At 37.5% G+C, this 16,224-nt stretch overlaps 1 protein-coding gene across 42 annotated transcripts in view; it reads right to left on the bottom strand.

Moving 5' to 3' along the window:
- LOC100630731 (disintegrin and metalloproteinase domain-containing protein 5) overlaps nt 1–16,224 on the bottom strand; it is a 212,597-nt gene that overhangs the window by 126,568 nt on the left and 69,805 nt on the right. For all 42 annotated transcript variants that reach the window (XR_011433233.1, XR_011433232.1, XR_011433234.1 and 39 more), the window contains one exon: nt 11,705–11,800. Coding sequence is in view for 18 of the 42 variants with exons in the window: in XM_070253015.1 (XP_070109116.1) it covers nt 11,705–11,800 (96 nt within the window). In the remaining 24 variants the exon portion in view is untranslated. The remainder of the gene's footprint in view (nt 1–11,704; nt 11,801–16,224) is intronic.

Genomic DNA, 16,224 nt, shown 5'->3' with positions numbered 1-16,224 from the left:
AAACTGAAAACTGGATAAAAAGAACCCCCACAACAAGGGCCAGTCCTGACTAAGGTGGAAGAAGTAGAAATTCCTGTTGGAGAGAAAAAAAGCCACCCTTGGGAGCAGCAGCATTTTTCAGCTGGCTAGGCAGGAGCCATCCTAAGATACACAGCCCATCCTGGAGGAATGAGGTCCAGAGCAGGGACAGATACTGCTATAAGCATCCTTCAGACTCAGCCCAACTGAGACAAGGGTCTTACTATCTGGCTTCACTGGCTATGAACTGCAGCAGGGAATACCCTCAGAAAAGCTATAAGAGGAAAGTCAAAAAGACCCGGGTCTCAAAGGGCCCACGCACAAACTCACCTGTCTCAGCAAATTGAAATCACCAGAGAGAAGGCTGACAGTCCTTTGGTGAAAAGAGACTCAACTGGTGGGCTCTGGGGGCTTCTTGGTGAGAGGGGAGACCTCTCCAAAGACTGAGATATTGGTGGGGGTGATTGTTCTGACCTAGTCCAGGCATGCTACACAGACCCTAGTAGATGCCATTGAGTTTCTTCCCCTGGCCTGTTGGCACAGGGGTCTGCCACACCCACTAGAGTGCAGATTTAATCCAGTTCAGCAGGGGCACACAGCCTGCCCTAGGGACAAGCCCCACCCAATAGCAAGGCCTCAGGCTACTTGTCAGCCTGCATTGACTGTGTGCCTTGATACTCTACAGGCAGGCGAGTGCGTCTGCCTCTGTGGGGCAGGGCCTGTGTGAGGACCAGGTGAACTGTAGGGGGGACATTGGTGGACAGGTGGGGGCCTCTGCAGTTGGGCACTGGGGTATGCTCCAGGGGGTTGGGAAGTGTGCATGGACCAGGACTGTGTTGACGGCATGTGTGGTCCTGTGGGAGGATGAGGCCTATCAGTAGCAGAAGAGCTGTGCTTCACAAATAGTCATAAAAAGGATCAACCCCACCTTCCAAAGCCTGAAACCATTGAGTGTTCTCGTGTCCAGGGTCAGCCCCACTCAGCACACTCCTAAGAGAACTGACAATAGCCTTGTAGGCCTCTGGCCTTCAGCAACCATAAGCCCCTGAGCCTAGCAACCATCTACAGTGGGTACCTAACCAATTAACAGGAAAATTGCAACAGAGGTGTGCTGTCAGACCTTGTAGCCAATGGTGCTGAGGCTCCGCAAACTGGATTTACACACAGCTGGCCAGGGAAGGAGAGATTAGACTCCCTGGGTACCTGCATTAGGAGCAACCCTGCCACAACAGAAGGATACAAGCAACCCACAAAGGGGTCACTCCTGGATCATTTCAACTGGTGATGAGAGGAAAGCACACTGCTGGGCCTCAAAAGGGATATTTTACATAAGGCCACTTCTCCAAGGTCAGAAGACATAGCCAACTCACCTAATATGCAAAAATAAGCACAGAGAAAGATGCATAATGAGGAGACAAAGGAATACTTTCCAAGCAAGGGAACAGGACAAAACTGCAGAAAAAGAACTAAATGAAACAGAAATAAGCAACCTACTTGACAAAGAGTTTAAACAAAATCTCATAAGGATATGCACAGATATTGGGAGAAGACTAGATGAACACAATGAGCTCATCAACAAAGAACTGGAAAGTATAAAAACTGAACCAATCAGAAATGAAGAATACAATACTGGAAATTAAAAATTCACTAGAGGGACTCAATAGCAGCGTAGAGGATACAGAAGAATGGATCAGTGAGCTAGAGGAGAGACTAGAGGAAATCACCCAAGCTGAACAGAAAAAAGAAAAAGGAATTAGACAGAATGAGAACAGTCTAGGAGAACTCTCGGACAATATCAAGCACACTATTATTCATATTATAGGCATCCCAGAAGGAGAAGAGAGAGACAAAGGGGCAGAAAATTTATTCTAAGAAATAATAGATGAAAATTTTCCTAACCTAAGGAAGGAAAAAGACATCCAAGTACAGAAAGCACAGAGAGCTCCAAGCAAGCTAAGTTGAAAGAGGCCCACACCAAGACACATTATAATTAAAATGTCCAAAATTAAAGATAAAGAGAGAATCCTAAAAGCAGCAAGAGAAAGGCAACAAGTGACATACAAAGGAAAGCCCATAATGCTAGCAAGGGACTTCTCAGCCGAACCCTACAGGAAAGAAGAGAACGGCATGATGTATTTAAAGTGATAAAGGAAAAAACCTACAGGCAAGAATACCTTATCCATCAAGTTGTCATTCAGAATGGAAGGTGAGATAAAGACCTTCTCAGACAAGCAAAAATTAAAGGAGTTTATCACCAAGGAACCAGTTCTACAAGAAATTCTGAAAGGACTTATTTAAGTGGGAAAGCAATGACCACAAATAGGGATAAAAACATTATCAAAAAAAAAAAAAAACCCAGGCAATAAAATCACTGGTAAAGGTACAGATATAGTAAAGGTAGCACATCAACCAACTGTGAAGACAATATGAAGATTAAATGACAAAAGTACCAAAATTACCTATTTCAATGATAAGAGGGTAATGGATAGACACAAACAAGAGATTATATATGATTTCAAAAACACAAAATGTGGGAAGAGGGGAGTGAAAAAGTAGAGCTTGTAGAAAGAGGTCGGGCTAAAGAGTCTATGAACTCGATATAGACTGTTATATACATAGAATATTAAATAGGATGCTCATGGTAATTACAAATCAGTAATCTATAGTAAGTAAGCAAATAAGTAAGACAAAACAAATCAAACATATTACTAAAGAAAGCCATTCAAGCCACAAGGGAAGAGAGCAAGAGAAAAATAAAGGAACAGAGAAGAACTACTAAAACACCAAGAAAAAAATAACAAAATGGCAATAAATATATATTTATCAATAGCTACTTTAAATGTCAATGGACTAAATGCTCCAATCAAAATGCATAGGGTGGCCAACTGGATAAAAAAATGATCCATATATATGATGTATCCAAGAGACACACTACAGACCTAAAGACACAAACTGAAAGTGAAAGGATGGAAAAAGATATTCCATGCAAATGGAAAAGAAAAGAAAGCAGGGGTAGCAATACTTATATCAGACAAAATAGACTTTAAAATAAAAACTGTAACAAGAGAGAAAGAAGGGAAGCTCTTAGTGTTAAAGGGAACAATCCAACAAGAATATATAACACTTCTAAATATCTATGCACTCAACATAGGAACACCTAAATATATAAAGCAATTATTAACAGACATAAAAGGGAGAATAGACAGTAACACAATAAGAGTAGGGGACTTTAAGACTCCACTTACACCAATGGATAGATCATCCAAACAGAAGATCAATAAGGAAACACTGGTTTTAAATGATGCATTTGACCAGACGTACTTAATGGATATATATAGAACCTTCCATCCAAAACCCACAAAATACACCATCTTTTCAAATTCACATGGGACATTTTCCAGGATTGATCCCAAAACAAGTACCAATAAATTTAAGAAGACTGGAATAATACCATGAATCTTTTCTGAGCACAAAGGTATGAAACTGGAAAGCAACTACAGGAAGAAAACAAGAACAGACACAAAAATGTGGAGATTCAATAAAACGCTACTGAACAATGATTGGGTCAATGAAGAAATCTAAAGAGAAAAAAATTCCTGGAGACAAATGAAAATGAAAATACAACATGCCAAAATCTATGAGATACAGCAAAAGCGGTTCTAAGAAGGAAGTTTATAGCAATTCAGGCCTACCTTAACAAAGAAGAAAAATCACAAATAAACAATCTAACAGCACATCGAAAGGTACTGGAAAAAGAAGAACAAACAAAGCCCAAACTCAGCAGAAGGAAGGAAATAATAAAAATCAGAGCAAAATAAACGACTAAAAAAACAATAGAAAAAATTAACGAAACCAAGAACTGGTTGTTTGAAAAGATAAACGAAACTGACAATCCCTTAGATAGACTCCCCAAGCAAAAAAGAGAGAACGCTCAAATAAATAAAATGAGAAATGAAAAAGGAGAAATTAAAATGGACACCTCAGAAAGACAAAAGATAATAGAATACTATGAAAACCCATACGCCAACAAATTGGATAATCTAGAAGAAATGGATAAATTCTTAGAAACGTACAACCTTCCAAGACTGGACCAAGAAAAAGTAGAAAATTTGAATAGACCAATTACTACTAAGGAGATGGAAACAGCAATCAGAAACCTCCCAAAAAGTAAAAGTACAGGACCAGATGGCTTCCCTGGTGAATTTTACCAAACTTTCAAAGAAGGCTTAATACATATCCTTCTCAAACTCCTCCAAAAAATTGAAGAGGAGGGAAAGACTTCCTAACTCATTCTACGAAGCCAACATTATCCTGATAGCAAAACCGGACAAGAAGAACACAAAAAAAGAAAATTACAGGCCAATATCACTGATGAACAGACGTGCAAAACTCCTCAGCAAAATACTAGCAAATCGAATACAATAATACATTAAAAAGATCATACATCATAATCAAGTGGGTTTCATTCCAGTGATGCAGGGATGGTTCAACATCTGCAAATCTATCAAAGTGATACACCACATTAACAAAATGAAGAATAAAAATCACATGATCATCTCAATAGATGCAGAGAAAGCATTTGACAAGATACAGCATCCATTTGTGATAAAAACTCTAAATAAAATGGGTATAGAAGCAAAATACCTCAACACAATAAAGCCCATATATGACAAACCCACAAGAAATATTCTCAATGGAGAAAAACTGAAAGCTATCCCTCTAAGAACAGAAACCAGACAAGGATGCCCACTGTCACCACTGTTATTTCACATAGTATTGGAAGTCCTAGCCAGAGTAATCAGGCAAGAAAAAGAAATAAAAGGGATCCACATTAGAAAAGAAGAAGCGAAACTGCCACTCTGTGCAGACAACATGATTTTATATCAAGAAAACTCTAAGGAATTCACTAAAAAACTTTTAGAAATAATAAATGAATACACTCAAGTTGCAGGATACAAAATCAATGAACAAAAATTGGTTGGTTTCTACACACTAACAACGAAGTAGGAGAAAGAGAAATTAAGAATACAATCCCATTTACAATTGCAACAAAAAGAATAAAATACCTCGGAATAAACTTAACCAAAGTGGTGAAAGTTCTGTACACCAAAAACTGTAAAACATTGTTGAAAGAAATGGAAGAAGACACAAAGAAATGGAAATATCTTCCGTGCTCTTGGATTGGAAGAATTAACATAATTAAAATATCCACACTTCCTAAAGCAATCTATAGATTCAATGCAATCCCTATCAAAGTTCCAATATTTTTCACAGAAATAGAACAAACAATCCTAAAATTTATATGGAACAACAAAGACCCCGAATAGCCAAATGATTCTTGAGAAAAAAGAACAAAGCTGGAGGTATCACACTCCCTGATTTCAAAATATACTACAAAGCCATAGTAACCAAAACTGCATGTTACTGGCACAAAAACAGACAGACAGATCAAGGGAACAGAATTGAGTGCCCAGAAATAATCCAACACATTTCTGGACAGCTAATATTCAAAAAGGGAGCCAAGAGCACATGATGGAGAAAGGAGAGTTTCTTCAATAAATGGTGTTGGGAAAACTGCAGCCACATGCAAAAGATTGAAAGTAGACAATTAAAGACTTGAATGTTAAGACCCAAAACCATGAAAGTTCTAGAGGAAAACATAGGCAGTATGCTCTTTGACATCCATCTTAGCAGCATATTTTCAAATACTAGGTCTGACTGCGCAAGGGAAACAAAAGAAAAAATGAACAAGCACAAATACATCAAACTAAAAACCTTCTGCCAAGCAAAGCAAATCATCAACAAAACAAAAAGACAAGCAAACAATTAGGAGAAGATATTTGCAAACTATATATCAGATAAAGGGTTACTATCCAAAATATACAAAGAACTCATACAGCTCAACAACAAAGAAACCAACAACCCAATTAAAAAATGGGCAAAAGATCTGAACAGAGATTTCTCCAAAGAAGATATATGGATGGCCAACAGATATATGAAAAGATGCTCAACATCATTAGTATCAGGGAAATGCAAATGAAAACTACAATGAGATATCACATCACTCTGGTCAGAATAGTTATAATTAACAAGACAGGAATCAACAGGTATTGGAGAGGATGAGGAGAGAAGGGAACCTTCATACACTGCTGGTGGGAGTGAAAACTGGTGCAGCCACTATGGAAAGCAGTACAAAGTATCCTCAGAAAATTAAGAATACATCCACCATATGATCCAGCTATCCCACTGCTGGGTATTAATCCAAAGAACTTGAAAACACAAATGCATAAAGGTACATGCACCCCTATGTTCACTGCAGCATTATTCACAACAACCAACACTTGGAAGCAACCAAGGTGACCATTAAGGGACAGATGGATAAAGAAAATGTGGTATATATACACCATGGAAGACTACTCAGCCATAAGAAATGATGAAATCCAGCCATTTGTGACAACATGAATGGACCTTGAGGGTATTATTCTGAGTGAAATAAGTCAGAAGGAGAAAGCCAAATACTGTATGATCTCACTTATAACTAGAAGATAAAAACAACGACAAACACACACATAGCAATGGAGATTGGACTGGTGGTTACCACAAGGGGAGAGGGGAGGGCAAAAGGGGTGATTAGGCTTACATGTGAGGTGATGGACTATAATTAGTTTTTGGGTGGTGAACATAATATAATCTACACAGAATTCGAAATATACTATGATGTACATCTGAAAGCTATATAATGATATAATCCAATGTTATTGCAATAAAATTTTTAAAAATGGCAAAAAAAAAAAACTTAAAGCAAACATTGACAGAGTAAGGGAGAATCAGACAGCAGTACAGCAGTAGGGGACTTCAATACCCTACTTTCAACACTGGATAGATCAACCAGAAAGAAAATCACTAAGAAAATAGTGGACCTGAATAACACTATAGACCAAACAGACCTTAAAGATATATATAGAACATTATGCCAATAGGTACAAAATACACCTTCTTGTCATGCACACAGGGAACATTCTCCAGGAGAGAATATATGTTTTTCCACAAAGAAATTTTTAAGAAACTTAAGAAGATTAAAATAATATCTAATATCTTTTGCAACAACAGTGGTATGAAACTAGAAACCAATAACAGAAGGAAAACTGGAAAATTCACAAAATGTGTAAATTAAACATCACACTCCTGAACAACCAATGGATCAAAGAAGAAATAAAAGAGAAATAAGAAAGTATCTTGAAATAAATAAAAACAAAATAACACCATATCAAAACATATGAGACACAGCAAAAGGAGTTCTGAGAGGTAAGTTTATAGTAATAAGTGCCTACCTTAGAAAAATAAAGATCTCAAATAAACAACCTGACTTTACACCTAAAGGAATTAGAAAAGGAAAAACAAACTAAGGAGTGGAGTTAGTAGAAGGAAGGAAATAAGGATTAGAATGGAAATAAATGAAACAGAGAACAGGGAGACAGTCAGAAAAAATTAAAGAAACTAAGAGTTGGTTCTTTGAGAAGACAAACAAAATGGCAAACCTTTAGCTGAACTGATCAAGAAAAAATGAGACAAAACTCAATAAAGGAAAATTATGAATTAAGGAGGGGAGACTAAAACTGATACCACAGAAATACAAAGGATTGTAAGAGGCTACTATGAACAACTGTATGCCAACAAATTGCATAACTTAGAAGAAATGAATAAATTCCTGGAAACAGACAACATAGCAAGACTGAATCATAAAGAAATAGAAAACTTGAACAGACCAATCACAACTAAAGAGATTGAATTTGTTAGCAAACCTCCTAACAAAGAAAAGCCCAGGACCAGACAGTTTCAAAAGTAAATTTTATGAAATATTTAAAGACTTGATACTAATCTTTCTCAAACTCTTCCAAAAACTTATAGAGCAGGGAATACTCCCAAACTCATTTTACAAGGCCAGCATTACCCTGATACCAAAGACAGATAAAGACACTACAGGAAAAGAAAATTACAGGCCAATATCCCAGATAAATACAGACACAAAAATTCTCAACAAAACACTAGCACACCAAATCCAACAGCACATTGAAAGGATCATACACCATGATCACATGGGATTTATCCCTGGGATGAAAGGATGACTCAACATACAGAAATCAATAAATGTGATATACCCCATTAATAGAATTAAGGGTAAAAATCATATAATTCTCCAAAGAAATGAAGAAAAAAATTTGATAAAATTCAACACCCTTTTATGATAAAAGCTCACAACTATTTGGGTATAGAAAGAACATATCTCAACATAGTAAAGGCCATGCATAAGAATCCTTTGCTAACATCATACTTAGTAGACTAAATTTGAAAGTTTCCCTTTAAGATCAGGAACAAGACAAAGGTGTGCACTCTTACCATTCTTATTCAATATAGTACTGGAAGCCCTAGCCAGAGCAATTAGGCAAGATAAAGAAATAAAAGGAATTATGGGGCCAGCTGCGTGGCCAAGTGGTTAAGTTTGTATACTCCGCTATGCTGGCCCAGGGTTTCGCCAGTTTGGATCCTGGGCGCAGAGATGGCACCCCTCACCAGGCCACGTTGAGGTGGCATCCCACATGCCACAACTAGAAGAATCTGCAACTAAGATATACAACTATGTACAAAGGTGGTTTGGGGAGATAAAGCAGGAAAAAAACAAAACAAAACAAAGATTGGCAACAGCTGTTAGCTCAGGTGCCAATCTTTAAAAACAAAACAAACAAACAAATAAAAAGAAATAAAAGGAATTCAAGCCAGAAAGGAAGAAAATTCTTTGTAGATGACATGATCTTATATTCATAAAATCCTAAAGAAGCCACAAAAAAACTGTTAGAATTGATAAATTCAGTCGAGTTGGAGGATACAAAATCAAACCATAAAAATCATTTGCATTTATATACATTTACAATGAAAGATATGAAAAAGAAACTTTAAACATCCCATTTATAATAGTACCAAAAACAATAAAATACTTAGGAATAAATTTAACCAAGGAGGTGAAAGACCTGTACACAGTAAACTATAAGACATTAAAGAAAGAAACTGAAAGAGACACAAATAAATGAAAAGATATCCTGTGTTCATGGATCAGAAAAATTAATATTGTTACAATAACTGTACTATCAAAGCAACCTATAGATTCAATGCAATCTTTATCAGAATTCCAATGGTATTTTTCATAAAAACAAAAAGCAATACTAAAATTCATATGGAGCTACAAAAGACCCCAAATAAACAAAGCAATCTTGAGAAAGAAGTACAAAGCTGGGGCATAATACTTCCTGATTTCAAACTATGCTACAAAGCTATACTAATCAAAACCATATGGTATTGGCCTTAAAATAGACAAACAAAAGGACAGAATTGAGAGACCAGATATAAAATCACACATGTGTAGTCAACTAACCTTTGACAAGGGTGCCAAGAACACACAATGGGGAAAGGATGATCTCTTCATTGAACGATGTTGGGAAAACTGAGTATCCACATGCAAAGGAATGAAACTGGACCCTTATACTACACCATAAACACAAATTAACTCAAAATGGATTAAATACTTAAATGTGAGACCTAAAATCGTAAAACTCCTAGAAGACAACATCTTTGATAACGTCTTGGCAATGACTTTTTCGATATAACACCAAAAGCACAAGCAACAAAAGCAAAAATAAACAAGTGGGACGACTACATCAAACTAAAAAGTTTCTGCACAGCAAAGGAAACAGCTAATAAAATAAAAAGGCAACCTATGGAATGGGATAAAATATTTGCAAACTGTACATCTGATAAGGGGTTAATATTAAAAATATATAAAGAACTCACTTACCTCAACAGGAAAAAAACCCAGAATAGTCTGATTTAAAAATTAGCAAAGAACCTTAATACACCTTTTCCCAAAGAAGATATTCAAATGGCCAACAGGTACATGAAAGGGTGCTCAAGATGACGAATCACCGGGGAAATGCAAATCAAAACCACAATAAGATAGCACCTCAAACCTGTTAGAATGGTTATTATCAAAAGATAAGAGATATCAAGTACTGGCAAGGTTGTGGAGTAAAGGGAACCCTTGTGCACTTTCTTTTTTTTGAGGAAGATTAGCCCTGAGCTAACATCTGCTGCCAATCCTCCTCTTTTTGTTGAGGAAGACTTGCCCTGAGCTAACATCCATGCCCATCTTCCTCCACTTAATATGTGGGATGCCTTCCACAGCATGGCTTGCCAAGTGGTGCCATGTCCACACCCGGGATCCGAACCGGTGAACCCCAGGCCACCAAAGCAGAGCATGCGCACTTAACGCTGCACCGCCAGGCCGGCCCCCTTGTGAACATTTGGTGGGAATGTAAATTGGTACGGCCACTATAGAAGAGAGAATAGAGGTACCTCAAAACATTAAAAATAGAACTACTATTGATCAAGGAATCTCCTTTCTGGGCTTATATCTGACGGATATAAAATCAGTATCTTTAAGAGATTTATGCACCTACATGTTCATTGCAGCATTACTCACAATAGCTAAGACATGGAAACAACCTAAGTGTCCATCAATGCATAAATATATTTTAAAAATGTAGTGTATGTACACAATGGAATAATATTCAGCCATAAAAAAGAAGGAAATTCTGCCATTTGCAATAACATGGATGAAGTTTGAGGGCATTAAGCTAAGTGAAATAAGTTAAACAAGAGAAAGATAAATACTATACGATATTACTTATATGTGGAAAGTAAAAAACTCAATCTCATCAAAACAAAGCAGATTCTTGGTTGCCAGGGGCCACTAGGTGGGGTAAATGGGAAGATGTTGGTCGAGGGTACTAGTTTTCAACTATAAAATGAATAAATCTGGAGATATAATGTACAGCATGTTGACTATAGTTAACAACAATGTATTATATACTTTAAAGTCGCTAAGATAGCACATAGTTCCCACTATGTGAAGTGATGAATGTGTAAACTAAACTTACGTGGTAATGACTTCACAATATACACTTAGATCAAATCATTATGTTGTACACCTTAAACTTACACAATGTTGTATGCCATATCTCACTAAAGTTGGGGAAAATTTTTTAAAAGTATAAAAGCATACTCCTCCAATCTTACAGATGTTTGCTATTTACTTTGTTCAGGAATTTCTTTTTATGCTAGATTCCAGTGAATTGTGCTGGATGTGGGGTAATTATTCAGAAACTCTTTAAATGCTTTCAATAAAGAGGCACAGAATGATTGTAACAATAATTGCATGACTTATAAAGGAACAGAGGACTTCACTAGAAGACAGTGAAGAGAATTTAGCCAACACAAAGAACTAATTTAACTTCGGAATCCCATGTAAGATAGGGTGTTAGAAAATAAGCCCTGAAGTGTTGCTCCAGGTATATGTTGATCAGAGAGAAATCTCAGTGGGTATAAGAAAGATTTGTAATGAGATATAAAAATGGGAAGTCAAGTTCAAGAGAAGAAGCATCCGGCACTACATACATGTGAGTCCTGGAAATGATAAATTACTGAATGGACTGAAGTGTGACAGTGGGTCCAATGTTGCTTGGACATGATATAATGGGAAGGAGTGAATATGCTATATGACATGTTTTCCATCTCCCTGAAATAAGGGTTTCAAGAAATTAACCTGAGCTATTCTAAAACACAGGTTGCCTCTTACCTTGCAATCACTTGTGCAGCATTCCCCAGAACCACAGTCTTTACCCTTTTTCAACGAACACGTTCTAGGATCACAGCAGGATTTATGAGTACAATTCTGAAAACAAATGCTGTGTTAATCATGCATGATTGGGTACCATCAAATAAAGCTGCAACACAGAATTTCTTTCAAATTATGATGCTTTTCGTAAATTCATAGTTTCAGTAATCCTGTTCTTCATATAAGAATTATAGAAATCAACACCTCATTCACTAGTTTGTAAAAGAAATGTGTTGTTTCACTACACTCCATATAACTTGAACAATATTAAAATACTACTGTGGAGTCAAAGCCTTAGAGGAAATAGTTCATAGATACCTTGTTAACTACTATTGTCTTCAAATCTTTTTTTATATTCTTGCTTTTATAATAAATTATATAAGCCAAATCTATTCACATGTAGAACTTCTCTGATGTGAAACTGTCAAAAGCAACATTCAGACTCTGGGCTTCTCTCTCTGAAACGGCAAAATCTCAAACCTCAACCCAGAAAAAGTGGTCCAGAGCTAGTCTGGTCTATCCAGACCTGGTTTCACTGGGATGGTGGCCCCATACTTACTTTGATCTTCTAAGAGTCAGGGCCTTCAATCAGCTTTTCTACTCTTAAATAGCAAGTTTGTTCTAAATTATGCAGTTTACCAATATCAGAAGTTTGAGTTTTCTGGTGTTTTGTTATTGGCATTTTTTGCTGGTATTTTCAGTAAACAGCTTGACCATAGGCAGCAGTATTATACTTTTAAAAAGTTTTTATTTCATATATTGACTCATGCACTCAAAGTTTAAACATTCTTTTGTTAGCTTTTTTTTCATACTGTTTCTTTTAATCAAATGCTCTCTTCCTTTATGATTTGATGCCTTTACTTAATGTTATATTTGGGTCCCTTTCTCTTTATTTTTTGCATATTTATTATAGGTTTTTGGTTTGTGATTGCCATGAGGCTCATACATAATAACCTACATAAACAGCAATCCATATTAAGTCAGTTGTCTCTTAAGTTGGCCTTATACTTTTACTCCCCTCCCCTACATTTTGTTTTTGATACCATACTCAAACTCCTCTTTGTATATGTATCCCTTGACTTGTTATAATGGAGATATATATTTTTAGTGCTTTTGTCTTTTTACCGTAACACTAGCTTTATAGATGGTTGATCCACTACTTTTACTGTATTTTTGCCTTTATTGGTGATATTTCTTCTTTGATAATTTTCTTATTGCTATTTGTGGTCTTTTCTTTTCCACTTAAATAAGCCCTTTTAATATTTCTCATAGGGCTGGTTTATTGGTGATAAACATTTTTAGTTTCTGCTTGTCTGGGAAAGTCTTTATCTCTCCTTCCATTCTGAATGATAACCTTGGCATGTAGAATATTCTTAGCTGTAATTGTTTTCCTTTCAGAACTCTTAGTATGTTGTGACACTCCCTTCTAGCCTCTAAGGTTTCTGCTGGGAAGTCAACTGATAGTCTTATGGGGTTTCCTTTGTATGTAAATAGTTGCCTTTCTCTTGCAGCTTTTAGGATTCTCTCTTTGTCTTCAATTATGGACATTTTAATGTGCCTTGGTGTGGGCCTCTGGGTTCATCTTGTTTGACCCCCTCTGTGCTTCCTGTACCTGGCTGTCTGTTTCTTTCCTCAGGTTAGGGGAGTTTTCAGCAATTATTTTTTCTAATAGATTCTCTTCCCCTTTGTCTCTCTCTCCTTCTGGGACACGTATAATACAGGTGTTAGTATGCTTGATGTTGTCCCAGAGGTCCCTTTGACTATTCTCATTACTTTAACTCCTTTTTCTTTTTTCTATCCAGCTAGCGTGATTTCCTCTGCTCATTCATCCAGATCACTGATCCATTCTTCTGTATCATCTACTTTTGTTGATTCCCTCTAGTGAATTTTACATTTCCTTTATTGTATTCTTCAGTTCTGATTGGTTTGTATATTTTCCTTGTTGAAGTTCTTACTGTGTTCATCTGTTCTTCTCCCAAGATCACTGAGCATCCTTATGACTGTTTGTACTCTTTATCAGATAGATTGTTTAGTACTCTTTTGTTTAGTACTTTTTCTGAGGATTTATCCTGTTCCCTTATTTGGAGTATATGCCTTTGTCTCCACATTTTCCCTGCTTTTCTGTGCTTATATCTATCTATTAAGTAGATCAGCCACATCTCTCAATCTTGGAAATGTGGCCTTCGGTAAGAGATGCCTTATGAGGCCCAGCAACATGCTTCCCTCTTATCTCCCTTCCAAATGTTCCAGGAGTGTCCTGTGTGTGGGCTACATGTGTCCTTCTTTTGTGATGGGGTTGCTCTTGTTACGGGTACATGGGTAGGCTAGGCTAGCCCCTCAGCTGCTGGTTGTGAGGCTCAGCCACGTGTGGCTGCTACAGTCACCTCAGTCACTTTATTGGGTGGAGCAAACTCTTGCACTGTTGCTTGCAAGGCCCCCAGTGTGACTGGTTGCTAGGCTCATGGGCTCACAATTGCTGCAGGCCTCTGGTGAGGCTCCTTGTGGTACAAGGCTATTGTCAGCTCTCTCAGCAGCACAGATGGGTGGGGCTGGCCCTAGGCATGGCAGCACACAATCATTTCAGGGGTTAAAAGGCAGGGCTTATCCCTTTTGCAGCTGTTAGAGATGGCCAGCAGCACAAGTCTGCTGCAGCTGACATGCCCCACTGCCTACAGGCCCACACATCCTTCCAACACTGGCCTGACTCACACACATGCTCCACCAAGGCAGGCCCACTCACCTCACAGCTGAGACCCCACAAACTCCACCCATATGGGCCCACAAGTTCCCCAAGGGCTTGTTGGTGGGTGGGACCAGTCCTGGGGTGGTTGTCTGCCTGGCTGAGCTGGATTAAATTGGTGCTCTAGTGGGCAGGGCAAACTCCTGCACTAACAAGTCAGAAGAAGAAATCCAATGGTATCTGCCAGTGTCCATGTGAGCATGACTGAAGTAGGTCACAATAATGGCCACCGCCAGTGTCTCAGTCCCTGGGGAGGTGGGGCCAGCTGCCTCCTGCCTCTCTGACATGCTCTCGGAGCTTAGCAAGTGAGTTTCTTTTACCAAAGAACTATGAAGCTTTCTTTTTGGTGTTTTTGTGTTGGTTTCCGGAACAGGTGAATCTGTACATGGGCTGTTTAAGAGCTTTTCTTTCTCTGAAGTTCAATAGTTTTTCTGGGTGTATTCTCTCATTGGTTTTCAAAGCTAATAAAGCCAAGTGTCATGGGAACTAATCTCAGTTATGCTGAATTCAAAGGCTAGGATGCCTACTGTGGCATAGCTCTCTTGCTCAGATCTCTCCACTCCTCTTGGAAAAGCTTCTTACCTTTACAATTGCTCCCAGTCATGAAGAACTATGGCTAGGATGTGCTTCTTTTCCTTAGCCGGGTGTATTTCTGCTTCTTCCCCCTCTGTCAGTGTTGTCCCTTGTTGTGGGGGTTCTTTTCATCCAGTTTTCACACCTCTCTCATATGTAATCATTCCACAGGTAGTTGTAGATTTGTTACATCCATGAGAGAAGGTGAGTTCAGAGTCCTCCTACGCCACCATCTTCTCAGAATTCTCAAGTTAATTGCATGATGAGAGGTCAAGGTTTATTTTATTTACATGGATATCCAATTCACACAACACTTTTGTTGAAAAGATTTTCTTCATCCATTAAATTGCCTTATTATATTGGCAGAAAATCAATTGACCACATAAATATCATTTTATTTCTGGATTCTCTATACTGTTCTATTAAGCTATATATTTATGCTTTGGTCAATATCACATTGTCTTTATCATAGCCTTACAGAAAATTTTGAAATTTATAGAAACTTCGTGTATGTGCTCCACCTTTGTTCTTTTTCTTTTAATTGCTTTGTCTATTCCAGGTCCTTTGCATTTCCATATAAGTTGTAGAATCACTTTGTCAATTTCTACCAAAGATCAGCGGAGTTTAGACTGGGATTGTGTTGAATGTATAGACCAACGTATGTAGAGTTAAAATCTTAATAATATTGTGTCTTCCAAACCATGAAACTGGGATATGTCTCTGTTCTTCCAATCTTCTTTCATTTCTCTGAGCAATTTAAGTTTTTATTTTACAGGTCTTGCACATATTCTGTTAAAATTTCTGTATATATGTTTCATGTTTTTTGAAACAATGTATATGAAAGTGTACTTTTTGTTTCACGTTCCATTTGTTTATTGCTTATACATAGAAATCCAACTGAATTGTTTTAGATTTACCTTCTATCCAGTGACTTGCATTCAACTAATTAGTTTTGGTAGCTTTTGGGGGAGATTGCTTAGGATTCTCTAGTCACGTGGCCAAATTGAGTTTGATTAAAGACAGTTTTACTTCTTCCTTTCAAAGCATATGTCTTTCTTTATCTCGTCCTACTGCAATGGCTGTAACATCCACTACAATGTTGAAGGAAGTGGTGAGAATGAACATCTTTGCCTTGCTCCAGATATTAAGGGAAAACACTGAGTCTTTC

The sequence above is a fragment of the Equus caballus genome, chromosome 27, assembly GCF_041296265.1.
Source record: "Equus caballus isolate H_3958 breed thoroughbred chromosome 27, TB-T2T, whole genome shotgun sequence".
NCBI lineage: Eukaryota > Metazoa > Chordata > Mammalia > Perissodactyla > Equidae > Equus > Equus caballus.
Note: the sequence above shows the minus strand (reverse complement) of the source record. Positions and strands in the feature narration are given on the sequence as shown.